Consider the following 17,170-nt stretch of genomic DNA (forward strand, 5'->3'; position numbering starts at 1 on the left):
GTGCTCGCTGAGGCTGGATTGGCTCCCTCAGGGGCGTTAAGCAGGGAATGGTAGACGAGTGCGGGAAACACAGGGTTAAATAACTGACTAATCTCAGCACAGATGGGTTCCTCACAGCCTTTAAAATGCTAATGGGCTTTATGAATGGGGCGGGGAGTGGAGAGACTAGGAAATGCTTCCCCAACTCCTCCAAACACACAAACCTCCCCCGCGCCTCTCCTCCCTCCCCCACATCCTTACCCTCCCCTCCCCCTCCCCCCTCCCACTCCCACCCTCACCTCCACCAGGCGGCCATCAGAACACACACTTTAGGAAAGGCAGTTTTATGTCAGCCCCCCTGATTCTTTCTGGGGTAATTTCCGGTCTCAGCCCCTCCAGATCCCCCTACAACAGCTGGAGGGAGGTGGCAACACAGCTGCGAATGCAGGACACCCCCATAAACTCTGGCCCTAAGCTAGTCACCGAGCAGTGACTCCTGACCAGCCCTGGTTCCCTGCCCACACCCCAGACGGTATCCAGTAGTGCCCCCCAGCCCGGCCCTGGAACTCCCTGGTCAGCTTCCCCAGTGGCAGAGCTCACAATCGTTTAGTCTGGATCTGTTAAACCTAAAAAAATAAATAAGCTGTTAAACGTGAAAAAAAAAAGGGTGGGCTGTGGGCTACTGGGCTCCGACCCCAGCTCCGGCACCTACTTGCTGAGTGATCGCTCTGTGCCTCAGTTTCCCCCATGGTAAATGACTGAGGACAGTGGTCTGTACACATCATGTTTTACTATTGATATTATCACTGTAACATCATCATTCTCCCTTGTCATGCCTCTGCCACATACCCATTGCCAGGGCCCGATCTGGGCACACCCAGGCACGGGGAAAAAGTGCCCACTCTGGAACCAGGCAAACATAGTTTAATCCCTCACTTGTAATCCCTTACAAGCCGTGGGATGTTGAGCAAACCACCCCACCCGGCTGAGCCTCAGTTTCCCCTTGTGAAGAGGATCAAATGAGATGACTCTGGCAGCGTACTCAGCCTGGGGCCTGGTACCTTTTTACTGCTCCGCAAACGCCAGTCTCCTTCCCCTGGTCCCCACCCACTGCTGCTGCCCTAGAGCCAGGCCTGGCCTGGGTGTTTAGGGCCACATCCCCAGCCTGGGGTCCAGCCCTCCCCCTGGGGGCTCTGAGCAGAGTGCAGTGGACCCCGGGGAGGTCACGTCAGCCAGCTCAGCCTGGGGGAGCAGTACCGCTTCCGCCTCTGTGAACTGGGCTCCCCGGCAAGGGCTCTGAGTAGGGAGCTGCTCTGGGGTTTCCCGAACCTTCGGGGGTAGAGTCTACAGAGCTCCGGACACAGTGAGAAGCCCGGCTGGAATCTCGGCCCCCTCGGGCTCCGTGGAGCCCAGCAAGGCCCCTCCCCACTCGGGCTGCACGTCCTCCTCAGCCCTGCCTGTACTGCTTCCCAGGGCGCGGAGAGGATCGTCCTGCTTCCGGAAGAGTCCAGCTTACCTGTGCTCACCCTCCTCTTGAGGAGAACCCTCAGGCCAAGGAGTCATTTTTCCAGAAAGCAAGACCAGGTGAGCTAGTGCTGAACCATTCCTGGCCTCTCCAACCTCTCCTCCTCTGCCCCCTCACACACGCAGGGGTCTGGGTCACCAGCCAGGCCGGCGTAGGTGCACGTGGTGAGTCCCCACTGGGACAGGGGAGTGTCCGGGAGACGCACACAGCTGTGCCCCCATGGTGTCCCCCTGCCCGGCACACATGGGCACCCAGTGAACACCTTCATATTAATACTATTAATCACGATAATATTCCCTAACTCTTAGGAGGAACCTGCCAGATGCCAGGTACATATGTTCCACACACGAACTCATTCCTTTAAATAAGTAAAGCGGGAAGGAAGGAAAGGAGGGAGGGAGGAGATATTCCCAGCCTCTGACCCTGACCTTGACCTTTGGCAACCTATGCCCCTCCTGGGGTCCTGATTCTCCGATCTGTGAGACAGGGGAGCTGAGGATTTGGACCCCATGACCAGTTCCTTTCTCCTCGGACCTTCTAGGAGCCTGCGGCCATGAAAATGTGGTTTCCCTGGAGAGGATGCCTCACCAAGCCCTCTACTATCCCCATCCCTTCTGCCCCTGAAACTGCCTCAGAGAGGTGGAAGAAGCCTTAAGACATGGGGCGGGGGGGCGGGGAGGAAGGGGAGCCCGTTGGCTCCTAGGAGGCCCGATTAACCCCCTTTTACAGTTGTGCCCAAGGAGGCCAGGATGGAAAGGAGCTGCCTGGGTCAGGAGGTGCGTATGGGGATGCGGAAGTCCTGCTCCTAGAACAGGGCCCCTTCTTTCGTTTCCTCATCGTGGCTGCCTCGGCGACACTTCACAAAAGAAGCGTCGCTAGATGGTGGAGAGCAGCGGCCTGGCAGGAGCAGAGGTCTCGGAGTGTGATGGGGACAGCCCGGGTTGGGAGGGGCGGTCGTGAGAGGGAGGGTCTGCGTCTCTGCACCCCACCTCCCACCCCTCCTCCACTGCTGCCTGATGGGGCAAGAGGCGGGGAGAGGTAAGCAAGAAACCAGGAGGGGCTGTGAGAGCCCCACTTCCTGCCTCACCTCAGAAAAGGGGAAGGGCCCAAGTGCAGAATTCACAGCTTCCCCTAGACGGGGTGGAGCCTGGGCAGGATAGGGGTGGTGGATTTCCCCGCCCCCTCAGCCCCCAGCCCCACACTAGACATTCAGTGAGGAGAGAAGCTGTGGGTGAGAAGTTGGGGCAGGAGAAAGGCAAAGGTGTGATCTGGCAAGTATCAGCCTCAGGGGTTGAGCAGAAATTCTGTGCTACTCCCTTGGGGCTCGAGAGCCCAAGTAACTTCCTTAAGGTCACACAGCTAGTCAGTAACGGAACCAGGAGTTGTGCCCAGGTGGTCTCACTCCGGAGCTCATCTAGAAGGAGAGAGCTTCCGGTGAAAACTCCTGGGCACCCTGGGTTCCAGCATTCAAGGACTCAAAGTTCATCAACAGTAAAGGAGATTGAGCCTGGAGAGGGCAAGGTCACCGCCCCAGGTCACAGAGTGACCTTGTGGTAGAACAAGGAAGGACCGGGTTCCTCCATCCCCAGGGTCTCCCGAGCACCCCCTCCACCCCGCCGGGCCCAGTACCTTGGCTCCGAGGCGCAGCTGGTCGATCGTGTTTTCGGCCTCGGCGTACTTGGTGAGGAGCTTGTGGTAACCCTCCTGCAGGAGATGGGGGTGTGCAGTGAGGTCACGCACCAGGCCCCTCACTGTGAGACCCCTCGCAGGGAGCCCATTCCCCAAAGGGGGCCTCTGGGTGCCTCGGAGTGAAAGAGCTCTGTAGTGGTAGCTCAGCAGACCCCTTCAGGCTCACGTGCAATACGGACCCCCACGGCCAAATTCCGGGGGGTCGGGGGTGGCAGGACAACTCCTCCGCCATCCCTTCTTCTACATCCCTGACAGTGAGTCAGGGATGGGGGCCTTTGGACTGGTTCGCCTCGACGCATAACCGTAGCTACTTGCTTATTTGTCCGAATTCCCTGCCCTCATCTGTCTTCCCCACTGCTCTGTTCCCAGGAGTTAAGTAATATGTGCTTAATGAGTATTTTTTAATGGCTGATTGAATCATCTAAGCGTCCGGAAGTAGAAAAGACTTGAAAATCACGGTTGCCTTTACTCAGAGTCACGATTTGCCATACACAAAACTGAAGAGCTTCTTAAAACAAGTCATTACGGGGGGAAAAGCAAGAACAAGTGTCACTGGTCGCCTTTGAAGGAGGCCAGGGAACTGACGCGTTGTTCTGAACACTGGTAATTAGAAGGGCAGAATCAAGCGTTTCTCCTGTCTTTCCCATGTGAACGAGGCCTTGGTAACCAAATAGTTGATGAGGGCAAGTTTCACTTTATAGAAGATTTCCCGCAAATAAATGCAGAAGGAATGCTAGCATTAGGATACTACCACTCTGTCCCCCCCAGTGAAAGCCTGGATCAAGGCAACGACCATCAGGGGTCCTTAACACCACAAATGAGACACCAGCAAGCAGTTTACACCTCCTGAAGGCACCACCTATGATGGGCTCTTGCCAAAAAAAATCCCTACCGCCACAGAGCTCCTGATCTGGGGGGAAATAAACAGACGACGACAACTCGAAAACGCCTCTGCCTCTAACTGGGCAAAACACAGGACACAGAGAAGACAACGCGACACGTGAAGAAACATCGGAGAGTGTATCAGCAAACCGCAAAGTGTGGGAGACTCTACAGGACAGAAACCCTTCCTTAACAAATAAATTACAAGGAAGAAAGAGATTTGACAAAGAATGCAAACAGAAAGGCAGGGTGGGGAGGTGGTGCGCAGAGACTTGAAAAGGCACATCGACCGCATGCAACATCTGAGCCGTGTTTGGATCCTGATTCGAACAAACCAAAATAAACAAGCCATTTATGAGACAGAGTGGGAGACGTGAACACTGACTGGACGTTGGCTGATATTAAGGAATTGGTGTTAAGTTTCAGGTATGCTGAGAGTACGGTTATCTTTAAGAGAGATTCCTTATCTTTAGACACACACTGAAATATTTGGGGGTAAATGATTTGAAGCCTGAACATTGCTTCAGAATACTCCAGTAGGGTGAGAGGAGGAACAGGTGAGGCCATAGATGAAAAAGGTTGCCAGGCGCTGGGTGATGGGTCCATGGGGGTTCGTCATACTATTTTCTCTCTTGTATATGTCTTGAGTTTTTCATAGCAGGAGTTAAAAACAAACAAACACGGTCTACCCTCGCAGCATGAGTGCAATCACTGCTTTTTTGAGCCAAGGGCTTGGGACTGTCCTCATCGCAGGGGACCCCTGGCCGAGCCCCAAGGCCCCCCACCCCGACCAGCCTCCAACCCAGACCAACAGGTGCCTTGGTGTAGAAATGAGTCGGGCTTACCTGGAGCTGATGGACCAGCTTGGTGGCCTGTTCGGGCGTCTGAAATTCTTGGGGTAACCTGGTGGTGGGGTGAGTAGGAGGGGGGTCCTCTCCCGGGCAGACTTCTCCACTGTTTGACAGCAGCTCCCGCACAATCTCGGCAGGTGACTTGAAGATCAGTGGCCTGGCAGGGCCCTCAGGCAGCCTGCTGTGGTTCCTGGCTTTGGGGGGGCGGTAAGTCTCATCTTTGGGGAACTTCACCCGGGGTCCCACCTTGGAGAAATCAGGGAGCGGGTAGTTCAGCCGCCCCCGGCCGTACTTGGGGGTGTCAGAAGATGAGTGACCAGCCAGAGTGGCTCCCGGCCTGGGCGGCGGCCTGTCCTGTCGAGCTGGCCTAGGTGGAGACTTCAGGGGGCTGATGGAGCCGGTGAATCGGGAAGGGAGCGGCTTAGGTGATATGTGTGTCCGCTTCCAGGATTGGTCCCCGGGCTGAGGGCAGGAGAGGCTGGTGGTTTCTCTCCTCCATCTATCTGCAGGACACTGGACGCTCTGGGCTGGAGGGGCTGAGGACTCCTGGAATTCCGTGGCCGTCGCCAGAGTAACGCTTCCTCCAGTTCTATCGTTTGAGTTTAGGAGGTGGTGGCTGGAGCTCTGGGGTGAAGTTTCTGCCAGGGCAGCAGGTGGGGGGACATCAGTCTCTCCTTCCCAGGTAGAATCCAGACTGCCACTAGGGTTGAGGTTCACAGTTCCACTGCTCCATGACCTGGCAGACTCAGAATGTTCTCGAAGTTTGTCTCCACTGGCTTGTTTGTCAGAAGCCACCCAGCCTGTGGGTTGACCCCAGCCCAGAGCCATGGGGCTGGTGTTCCCATTGCTCCCCGAGCTGAGATCAGTGTCATACCCCAACCTTGGGGAGCTCTCTCCAGCTTCCTGGACCTCAGGACCTCCCAGGGCCTCATCTGGCTCCTCTTCAGTCATGTCCAGTTGAGGATACTGCTGCGGGGGCCAGTTGAGTGGCAAGTTGGAACTCTCTGGGCTGTCCACATCCTCTGCTTCAAACTCTGGAAAGACAGGTCATTGCTTAGTATACGCCAGGTCTGGACCCACTGTGTCACACTACCTAGGCCATCTCACCCCTCTGGGCTTTCATTTCCTCATCACATGGTGACGGCAAGAAGCCCAGCGATCCCCCCATAGGGCCAAATACTTTTCGAACACCTCCTCTAGTTGTCTCAAAGGTCCTCCAAACTCAGTCCTCAAATGTGGTTGTCCCCCTAGCGTTTCCTGTCTCAGCAAATGGAAACATCATCGCACCCAACTGCACAAAGCAGAAACCTGGGAGGCATCTTTGCCATCTCCCTCCCCCATCCCCCCGCAATCCAATCTGTCACCTGGTCCTGTCCTGATTACCTCCTATGGTGCTCTCAAGCTCACCTGCTGCTCTAGAGTCCAGAACCACCAGGTTTGCCCAAGTCCACATCCTCTCTTGCCAGGTTTGCCCAAGTCCACATCCTCTCTTGCCTGGACCGCTGCAGCAGCCATCTAATCATCCCAACCCTCCCTCCTCTTCTCCATATGAAAGCTCTTCACTGTCTTCCTGTTGCTCCCAGGAGAGAGCTGAACCTTTAATATGGTCCTAAGGTCCCTGTCTCCACCCCGCATTAGCTCTCCTGCCCCATCTCTTTCCATAGTTCCCCTCAGTCTCTCCCTGCTCTAGCCATGCCACATCCTCTCCTACCACAGGGCCTTTGTACATGCTGATCCCTCTGCTAGGGTCCTCTCTCCCTCCCTTTGTCTAGTTAACTCCTATGTGTCCTTCATACATTAACTCAACCTTGACCGCATCAAGGAAGTCTTCTCTGATCTCTCTAACTTAGGTCAAAAGCTCTCTTTTATAGGGTTTCATATGACTGAATACCTCTACTTTGAAATATTTATTACAGCTGCAGTTTTCCATTTATTTATGTGATTCTTTCATTAATATTTTCCTCCCTCACTACACCGTAGGCTTCATGAGGGCAAGGATGCTCTCTGTTTTTATTTATTATTGTATTTGCAGAGGAGGTGCTCAATATTTGTTGACTGAAAAGAAGGAAAGAAGAGAGGAGGACAGTAAGGTATGCAAAGCTCCCAGAAAATGGATAGTTGTTATAATTATTAGATAGTAAGTGCTCAAGAAATATTCATTCATCCATCCCACTCACCCATCCACCCACTCACCCATCCAACACCCACTCACCCATTGATCCAACCATCCATCCTTTCAATTGTCCATCCATCCACCCACTCACCCATCCATCACCCACTCACCTACCTATCCATCCAGCTATCACTTATTCATCCATCTATCCATCCACCTATCTGCCTATCCACCTACCCATTCATTCATCCATCTGTGCATCATCCGTGCAGTCAGTGCTTATGGAGCACCTCCTCTGTCCTAGACCCTGTGTCAGCCTCTGGCACAGATCCAAGGTTTCATGAGATACAGTCTGGGTACCACCAAGCACAGACTCTCTGCTCTGGCCAGATGCACTTTTGTCCTAACCCTTATATCACTCTTTGCTTCCCCATGCTCTTTCTCCTACCCTTGGCACCTCTACATCTTTCATCTCCTTAAAATCTCCTTCAGCGAGTCTCTCTCGTTTACAGCAGCGCACTTGAAGCCCAGAGAGGTTAAGTAACTTGCCAAAGATCATGCAGTGGTTCAGAGCAGTCCTGGACTTAGAAGCAAGGTCCCAGCTATGCAGGCAAGTTAGTCTCTGCTGATGGGGGTCACGCAGTGGGATGAAGAGATCGGGCTTTGGAACCGGGCAGACCTGGCTTCAATCCTGGCCCTTCTGATCCCTCATAGGGCACCATGAACAAGTAGCTGACCTCTGTGGCAATCTTTACTCTACCTGGAGGCTATTCTCTCCTACCTGGAAGAAGGTGGTGAGGAAAGGTGGAGATATGGCTTGCGCCCTGCCCAGCCCTTTGCCTGGCACACAGTAAGGGCACAGGACATGGCAGCAGCTGTTACATTACAGCAGGGGGTTACCATGTGACCTCAGGAAGAGATGCCTCTGCCCCTTCATCCCAGTGCATCCCTGTCACCATTCCCTAAGGAGAGCTCGGAAATAGCTCCTGAGTGGGTAGCTGTGGGCAGACCCCACTTTAAACAGACCTGGCATGAGGAACTTGGGGTCACTGCACAATCTACTATCAGCCTGATGGCTTCTCTGACATCTACGGGGTCCTGCCTGATCCCAGAATCCTAAGACAGGGGCGTTTCATTCATATTCGAATGCAATAATCACTATGTAATCAAGCTCAAAGGTGTTATTACTCCCGTTTCACAGATGGGGAAACCAAGGTTCAGAGAGGAGAAGGGACTTGTTGAGCCAAGCTAGGAATTTAGTCTCAGTTGTTCTTGACGCAGAGAAAACAGTTATTTTAGAAAACAAGGGAAGCCATCATTCTCGTTGCTAATTGGGATTTTAAAAAATCGTAGAAATGGGCAGAACCCTTGGACCAAGCAATTTAAAATATCAACGTTATTATCAAATTAAGTGTGCAAAGATATACTAATGACATATCTCTGCACTATTTATAATAGCAAAAACTGAGAAACTACCTAAATGCCCAGCAGTAAGAGGCCCAACAAATTACAGAATATTCACACCACGGAATTCCTAAGCAGACATTAGAAATTGTGGAAGAATATTTGATAAGCTGGGAAAGAGCTCATGTCTACTAAGTTACAAAAAAGCAAGTTACAATAGAGTCTGTAGAATACTGTTGCATGTTCATGCTACATTTATATATATATATATATATATATATATATATATACACACACACACACACACACACACACACACACACACATATGAAAGAGAGCAGCTATCTGGATAATAAGTAATTTTTAGTTTTTTCTCCTTTGGCTTACATTTTCTGATTTTTCTGCAATGAACAGTACTGTTTATATAATTTAAATCTTAAAAACATTTTAAATTGTAGGCTTCGTAGATTTTAACTTAAAAATTTTTTGAAACTCTCTCTATTCCTGCCTCCCGCCAGAAGGGGGGAATGTTTGGGGGACACCACTGTGGGGTTGCAGGGGAGTCGGTCTCACCCTCTTCTGCAGACTCTCCTGATTCAGGATCTGGGTGCCCATCAGGCTGTGAGTCCGGGCCCCTCCACTCCAGTGGCTGCAGGCACTGCTGGGCCAGGCGGAAGTCCTCCAGGAGCTCAGGGCTGGTGGCACTGGGAAAGGGCGCCTCTTCTACCAAGCTGCATGTGCCACTCCCATCAGCATCCTTGCCCTTTTCAGCCCAGGCCCAGCGCCTCCGCCGGGGCCCCTTTCCCAGGCCTGACTCGGCCCAGTGGACCTCCGTCCCGGAGCTGGTCATTGGGCCTGGCCTGAGTTTCACCTGGGCCCCTTCATCTTCAGGAGATGGAGCTGCCCCTATGGGCACCAGAGTTCCCGCCGGCTCCTCTCAGTACCAGCCATCCTGCCTGTGGCCTGTCGGGGACACAATCAAATGGAGAGCATTAATCCTTGAATCCCCTCCTTTCTTCAGAATCAGAAATTACCAGCAGGAACTCTGGAGTCAGAAGCCCTGCATGACCTTGGCCAAATCCCTCCACCTTGGATTTCTTCATCAGTAAAACTGGGGTAATAATTCCTCTCTCTCTCAAGAGTTTTATAAAATTACCTGAGATATGGGATAAGGAGGCCAGTGGCCAGCACACAGCAGGTGTCCCATGTGTGCTGGTGCCTGTTACCATGTGCCAGCCTCCACACGTGGGCGCCGGGGCACAGGTCCTGCTCACATGAGAACTGAGGGCCCAGGAGGAAGCAGACAAACAACCTGGCACCTAGAGATCAAAGTGAGAGCGATGGGAAAGCACGGGGAGGGGTCCTGGGGGTGCAGGGCAGGCCCAGGAAGTCAGGATAGGTCCCATTTAGAGACCACGCGCTCTGGGAACCTTCCTGACCTGCTCGTGGGTAAGATTTCAGATCGTGAGTGGGGGACCGGTGAAAAGAGCATTCCATTATCCAAAATAATTGAAAACAGGTACTCAGACGAATACGTGTACACGCACTTTCCTAGCAGCACTATTTGCAGTCGCCAAAAGGTGGCAACAACCCAGATGTCTATCAGTGGATGGATGGACAAATGAGTTGTGGTCTATCCGCACGGTGGAATATCGTCCAGCCACTAAAAGGAGTGAAGCACTGACACGTGCTACAAGGATGAATCTCAAAAACGTGATGCTAAGTGAAAGAAGCCAGACACAAAAGGTCACATACTGTATGATTCTAACTGTACGGAATATCCATAATAGGTAAATCCTATTGCTGACTAGTGCTTTAGCTGGGGGAGTGGGGAGAGGGGAGTGACTGCTTGAATGGGCACAGGCGTCCTTTCGGGGTGATGAAAACGTTTTGGAACTAGATAGAGGTGGTGCTTGCACAACTTTATAAGTATACTAAATGTCACTGAATTGTTCATTTTAAAATGGTTAAATTTTATGTTATGTGAATTTCACCTCAATTAAAAACATTTTTCAGGCAGGGGTTCCGTCAAGTACCAAGGCCTGGAGGCAGGAGGGGGCGACATGTAAGTGGTTTCCCGATGGCTGTGCTAGTGGGGGCAGGAGCTGGGGCTCTGATTGCAGAGAGTGTGGGCATGCAGACCACGAGAGAGCACGTCGAGGTGCAGTTAGAAGTTTCTCTCTGGCTGCCTGGGGAGAATGAACCAGAGGGAGAGCCTGGTTGCCCAGGGACCTGTGGCACGGGAAGGATGGCTGCAGAAGGGCTCCTCCCCGCCTGCCTTCTATCCTCTCCTCCTTTCCCTCTCTCCCTTCTCTCCCTCCCATCTCCTCTCCCCTCCCGCTATGGCCAACACCCCCAAGCGCTTCCTCTGAGCCCTGGAAACACAAGGCTGACAGAGCAGCAGCATGGTCCCACCCAAGGAGCTCATGCAAAGCACCCACTCTACGGGCAGGAAAACTGAGGCCCAGAGAGCAGAGGGGCCTTGGCTGAAGCCGCACATGGGTCGGGACAAGGCTTGCATGAGAGGTTACCTTGCAGCTCGCGACCCGGCTCTTCCCTCCGTGCCGTGGAGACAATGAGAATAACTCCAGGCCTCCCAGGACAGACACGCCCTGTGTTTGTCGCTGCAGCCTCGTGTGCGATTGGGTCTTGGTCAGAGCCTTGGTTCATACCGTTGGGAAAAGTCAGCAGGCAACTATTTCTGGATAGAGAGTCCCCCAGGGATTGGCTGGCGCCTTCTCAAAGGCTGGGGACGGGGACTAACATTGTCCCCACTCTGGTCTCAGGGGCCTCACCCTCTTCCCCCGACACAATCTTCCTCCCTCCTCCCTGAATTTCCTCCAGATCACCCTGTAAGCCTCCGCATGACCCCCGCCACATATGCTGGGCCCTCGCTGTGCCCACCCAGGCTAGAAGCTTTACTGCCTGTTCTCGATCTGCCCTCACCCCAAACAGGTAAGTAGGTCATAGGAAAACTATTCTTCAAATGAGAAAACCAGAGCTCAGCATGGAACAGTTACTTGACCAAGATCACCCAGCTGGTTAGTGACAGCAAGATTTGGAACTGTTGGGGCTTCCCCGGTGGCGCAGTGGTTGAGAGTCCGCCTGCCGATGCAGGGGACATGGGTTCGTGCCCCGGTCCGGGAAGATCCCACATGCCGCGGAGCGGCTGGGCCCGTGAGCCATGGCCGCTGAGCCTGCGCGTCCGGAGCCTGTGCTCCGCAATGGGAGAGGCCACAACAGTGAGAGGCCCGCGTACCACAAAAAAAAAAAAAAAAAAAAAAAAAGATTTGGAACTGTCGATTTTGGCCCAGTGAGTGGTCTCCAGTGTTTTTTTTTTAATCACACAACTCATCGTTAAAAATATATTTGCTCATATACCTAACATGTGTTTCTTATAACATCACCTGCATGCATTCTCACACGAATACATTACGTGTTAGAAAAGATATAACTAAAATTGAATTTTTAGAAAGATCCAATAGAAAATAAATATTTTAAAAGGAAGTTCTAATCCTTGCTTTCCACACCCTGTCGGGGCGCCTGTACCCCTCTTGGAAATCCCTGCCAGCTTGAGTGCTTTTAAGAATCCTCTAAGAATGCAGATCCCTAAGGTCAACCCGAAGAGAGCGGGACTCCGTGGCCCTGGGCCCAGGAGTCCGCATTTTAAACCAGTGCCCCGGGCAAGGCCCACCCTTTGACCTTGACTAGGCCTTTTGGACCCTGCCACGATGGCAGGTGTGGAAGGTGCTAAAAGCCTTTGCTTTTCTCTTTCTGAAACCTCCGCCAAGGAAGTGGCTGGGGGAGGCGTGTGGGTTTTTTTTGACTTCTAAAGGGCTTTTTTTCTAGCCGTGCCACAGAGCAGCCTGTCCAATCACAGAGGCCTCGGGTGCACAAAGAGGAACATCCTGTCTCCTGGGATGACTCAGTCATTGCAGAAATCTCACTGTGACTAGGGAAAGCCTCTGGTTGGAGGCAGCTGCGGTCACTGGCTGGAGTTTTGCACATGTTCCCCAGGCCCCCAAACCTGTGAGCCTCTCATGAGCAAAAGCTCTGCATTTCGCGCACGCCACAGCCCTGGGTGCCATGGAGTCCAGGACAGGTCGGTCAGCCAGTCAGTCAACAAACACACATGAGTGCCAAGCACGTGCTGAGCTCACACTGGGACAAGGACACCTGCTCACGGGGCTGCTGTGAAAGAGAAGCAGGCAGGGTGTCTGGAGACCAGCTTCTGGCCCTGGTGCTGCTCATCCACCGTGAACTGCTGGGCTTAGGTTTTCCTCACTGTAAGATGGAGAAAATGCCACCCGCTCTCGCAACCATGGGGCGTGGCGCCCTGTTAGGGTGGGCTGGGAGGTAGGGGTGGGGCTAAGTGAACTTTGAGGTTCCTGGTTGACTTGTTGGCTTCTGAGGACCACAGACTCCAAACAGTTAACCCCCTCCTCCTGCCTGAGGTCCCAATTCAGAGTAACAAAGATATATATTGAGCACCCAGTGGGTGCAAATTAAGAAAACCTATGACCTCCTACTGTGTGCCAAGCACCACAAGACACGAGGAATACAGACCTGAGTAAAAGTGTTCCAAAATTTCAGATGGGGGGGTGGGTACAGGATTACTGTCGAAGGAAGCATTAAGCTGGGCCTGAGAGACAAAGAGGATTTGGGGGAGAAGAATAAGGAAGGGCATTCCAGGCAGAGGGAACAGCACAGGCAAAGGCACAGAGGTCTGAAAGTACGAACAGAACTAGACAGAGAGCTATGGCAGGGGTCCCTGAATGGCGGCCAAAGACAGGGTGGTTCTAGACAGCCTTCTCGAGGGCACAGGGCTGCTCCCGAGGGGCAGTGGGGTTGGGAGGCTGAGCCCAGGAGAGCCCCGTGAGCACTAAGTCCCTTCAAGGGCTGGGCTGTCCTTGTGGGACTGCTTTCTCCAGGGCTCAGGGGCCCTGCCAGCCCTGGAGAAACTAGCCCCACAAGGAGGCACCACCCATTCCCCGTCCTTTTGTACGTCTCCTCCCTCCATCCACACCACCTCTGCCGCTGGCTCTCTCCAGGGTCTGCGAGACCCTTGTGGTCTCTTTGTCCCCTTCCCGAGTGGCTCAGCCACCCCCAGGGGGCTTCGCTGCCCCCAGGTCCAAAAGTGGAGACCCTTCCCTTTATGGCTCAATCCCCAGGTTCTCCTCTGCCAACTTCAGCCGCGCAGCCCACTTCTGCTCCCTCATGCCCTCCCAAGCCCCTTACCATCCAGCAGAGCTCTCCGAGGCACCACCCGCCTTGCTCCCACCCAGTCCCTGACATCTCCCAGATGTGGAAACTGAGCCGCAGAGAGGTGGCTGCCTTTCACAAGACCTCGCAGTCCGGAAGTGTGGCTAGGGATTGAAATCCACGGCTTGTGACTCTGAAACCAAGTCCATCAGACTTGGTGGGGCGGCGAGAGGAAGGGGAAGGAAGACCCCCTTACCAAGTGGCTGGGCCCCTCCAGAAAGGCTGGGCTTTTGAGCTCAGAGCCCCATACTCGGCAGCCCTCCCTGAGCAGCTGGTAGGGCACAGACCTACTGTTCTCAAGGGGTTCCCGCCAGCCGTGTAGAAACCAGTTCCCGCCAGCCGTGTAGCACAGCCACTTCCCCCTCAGGACGTACCCTGCCCCCAGCTCTCTCCGGCGGAGGCAGCAGAGGCCGAGGAGAAAGAGGAAAGGTGCCCCTTGCTGCTCCGGACTCTTGCCCCGCCAGCCTGAAGGGCTTGGCTGGGTCTGCCGGCCCATCCCTGGCCCCTCTCCTTGTCCTTACTCGGCAGAAGGGGCCACTCTTTAGTGGGGACCCCCTGCTGCCTCCTGGCTGCTGCGCACCCGTGCATGATGTCTGAAGCCCCTTAGCAGCCCCTGGGGCTAACGCGCCATGTGCAGATGAGGGCGCCCCGGGCACAGAGAGGGACCAGCACTTGCCCAGGTTCACAGAGACCAGAATCAGAGCTCTGGCTGGTATCCAGCATCCTGAGGCTTGAGAAAATCCCCCCAAAATCCACCCTTGCCCTGGGGGCCGGGCTCCCCTAAGCCAGAGAGAAGTAATACAGCTGCCACAGCTGCAACTTCCTGGCTGGGCTGCTCCAGCCGCCCGGACTGTCCCAGAGAGCCTGTGACTGGCCCTTCCAGGGGGAAGGCGGCTCCCCCAACCCCCGCCCTCCTCGGCTCCCTCACCTCTCTCGGGCTCCACCACCATCCTGCTGGCCCAGGCTCAGGGGACCTGCATGTGGAGTCTTTGTTCCAAACCTGGGGAGCCCCCTGCCTCCATGGCGCCCTGGCCCGCCTCCAGGCCGCTCTGCCAGCCCCAGTCGCTGCTCACAGACTAGCATCGCTCCCACCTCTCCCCGCCCCTGCTGCGGCTGAGGCCGCCTCGCCTCGGCAGGAAGCGCCCAGCCTGATTTCCTACAAGTGTTTGTCAGAAGGAGGGGGTTCGTCTGCATGCAGAGTGAGGGGGAGCAGGAGAAGCTTAACCCCTTGCAGGCCCTCTGCAGGTCGGCACCGCTCAGGAAAGGACTCACAGAAACTTCCAGTGTCCGAACTTGGGACCATCTCAGCCAAAGTACAGAGCGGGGACAATAAAGCCCAGAGAAGGTCAGAGGCTTGGCCAAGGTCACACAGCATGCTGAGCCTGGAAGGAGGTCTCCAGCAGCCTCAACCCTTTGAGGGTCTTCTCCGTAGCCCCTACCATCCAGGGCATGAACTCGATCGAGGATCCCTCTCTCACTAGGGCAGTGTCCATCTGTACAATGGGAGCCCAGACTGGATGCTTGCTTGGCACTCTTCCAGCTCTGACTCTCTGTCCTGTCTGCCAATATGCGACTAAACACCTCAGGAAGGCTGCAATGATTCCTGCCAATCCACCCACTGTCCTCGCCCCAAACAGGGCCTGTAGTTAGAGTGGGATTTTCCAGGCGGCATGGAGGCGGGGGATTGGCTGACTGAACTGAATTTCAATGGCAGGGCACAAGACAGGCCAAGCCCTGGCTCCACTCTAGTGGAGACACAGACAATAAACAAACAAACATGGAGAGCAACAGAGTGGGTGAGATGGGCTGCTTTCGGTAATACTGGTGCCTAGGTTCACCCAGACTCATAGACTCAGTCTTTGGGCATCAGCGATTTTTTTTTTTCTTTCGGCCCCGCCATACGGCTTGAGGGATCTTAGTTCCCCGACCAGGGATCGAACCCGTGCCCCCTGCATTGGGAGCACAGAGTCTTAACCACCGGACCACAAAGGAAGTCCCCATTGGCGATTTTTAAGTGTCCCAGGTGACTGGGATGTGTGGCCCTGGTAGGCAATCTGTGGGTCAGAGAGTAAAATGGGTTGGGGCAAAGAGTTTGGGGATGGCCAGGAAGATCTCTGTGAGAAGGTGGCATTCAAACAAGGGACCAGACGGAAGAGATGGGCAGGAACAAGCCACAGGAAGGGCAAGTGCCAAGGGCAAGGTGGGAACCAGCGGGGCTTTCCCTGAGAACAGCAAGTGTGTGTGCCCCGAGCAGAGCGAGCAAGACGGAGAGGCAGGAGCAGGGCAGAGGGGTGGCCTGTGCCCCGTCCCTGCACAGTGTGGTTCCCAACTCCGGCCCCGCCCAGGATCCAGGGATTCTGATTCAGGGAACAAAAAGAAAAAGGAGAAAATCTGGCCTCTGTATTGTCCAAAAAGCCCTCCAGGTAATTCTGGTGAGCAGCCGGGTTGGGGAACCACCCGTGTAGGAGAAAAAAATGCATTTTACAGTCAATGCAGACCTGGGTTCAAATCCCAGCCCCACCTCTTGCTAACTCTGTGACGTTTGAGGCTTCACCTCTCCAAGCCTCAGTTTCTTCATTTCTATAACAGGGATAAGAAGAGTAGCCACCCCACAGCACTGCTGCCAAGATCCAAAGAGGTAACACTTACAAAGTGCAGAGCCGGGGGTCTGGAATACAAACGAATGAATGAATGAATGAATGAATACTCCCAAGGTCAGTTTGTGAGTATCTGGCAAAGCTAGAACCGGCGGCCCTCATCCCAGTTATCACCCCATCCCCTTCCCTGCCTTTTACCCTCATCTGGGTGGTGGGACTCTACCCGCAGCCCAGCCAAATGTGCAACAGAGCCAGACCCTAATGAGGCCCCTCCCTGCCAGCTCTGGTGACCATGTGGGCCATTGTGTGAGGGGCGGGCTCCCCTGACACGCCGTCACTCACTCACCCTCCCTCCCTGGCCATTAACCCAGGCAGCACTGCCATCAATGTCATGTGGCTGCTGATGCCAGGCACGCCCCATGGCCCCTGGATAACCCTGAACCCAACTTAGGGGCAGCCGCCAAACCCCAAGGGGAACAGCCTTCTGTGCACTCTGTTCTATCTCCTTGACACCCACTTCTTCCCAACCCTCCTCCTTGCCTTGGCTTGTGTGGTACCCCCTGACGGCACACCATCTCCACCCACGGCCAAATTCTATCAATACTTAACCAAATTGAGCTCATTCATTATATTGCTACCCTCAAACCCACCCTTCCCCACGAAGCTTGGCCCATCTTTCACTCAAGTGCACAGGCCAGAACTGACCGTCATCCTGGATACTCCCCTCTCCCTCACACATCCCCAAATCAATCCATCATCAACTCCTATTGATTTTATTTCCTAAATCTCACCAGAATCCATCCCATCTCTCCATCCCCTCGTGGCCTTCTGCAACGGCCTCTCCTGGAAAGCTCTTAGGTCCCTCCAA

At 54.2% G+C, this 17,170-nt stretch overlaps 1 protein-coding gene across 3 annotated transcripts in view; it reads right to left on the reverse strand.

Moving 5' to 3' along the window:
- The window catches only part of AKNA (AT-hook transcription factor), a 47,708-nt gene extending 32,871 nt beyond the window's left edge, over positions 1-14,837 (reverse strand). For all 3 annotated transcript variants that reach the window (XM_029202386.1, XM_029202385.1, XM_029202384.1), the window contains exons 1-4: positions 14,634-14,837; positions 9,017-9,406; positions 4,921-5,960; positions 3,134-3,208 (exon numbers count right to left, since the gene is read on the reverse strand). In XM_029202386.1, the coding sequence (XP_029058219.1) occupies positions 3,134-3,208; positions 4,921-5,960; positions 9,017-9,293 (1,392 nt within the window). In that variant the 5' untranslated portion in view covers positions 9,294-9,406; positions 14,634-14,837. The remainder of the gene's footprint in view (positions 1-3,133; positions 3,209-4,920; positions 5,961-9,016; positions 9,407-14,633) is intronic.
- Positions 14,838-17,170: the final 2,333 nt, after the last annotated feature.

Source organism: Monodon monoceros, unplaced genomic scaffold (assembly GCF_005190385.1).
Source record: "Monodon monoceros isolate NGI ecotype Baffin Bay Population unplaced genomic scaffold, NGI_Narwhal_1 Super_Scaffold_5, whole genome shotgun sequence".
Classification (NCBI taxonomy): domain Eukaryota; kingdom Metazoa; phylum Chordata; class Mammalia; order Artiodactyla; family Monodontidae; genus Monodon; species Monodon monoceros.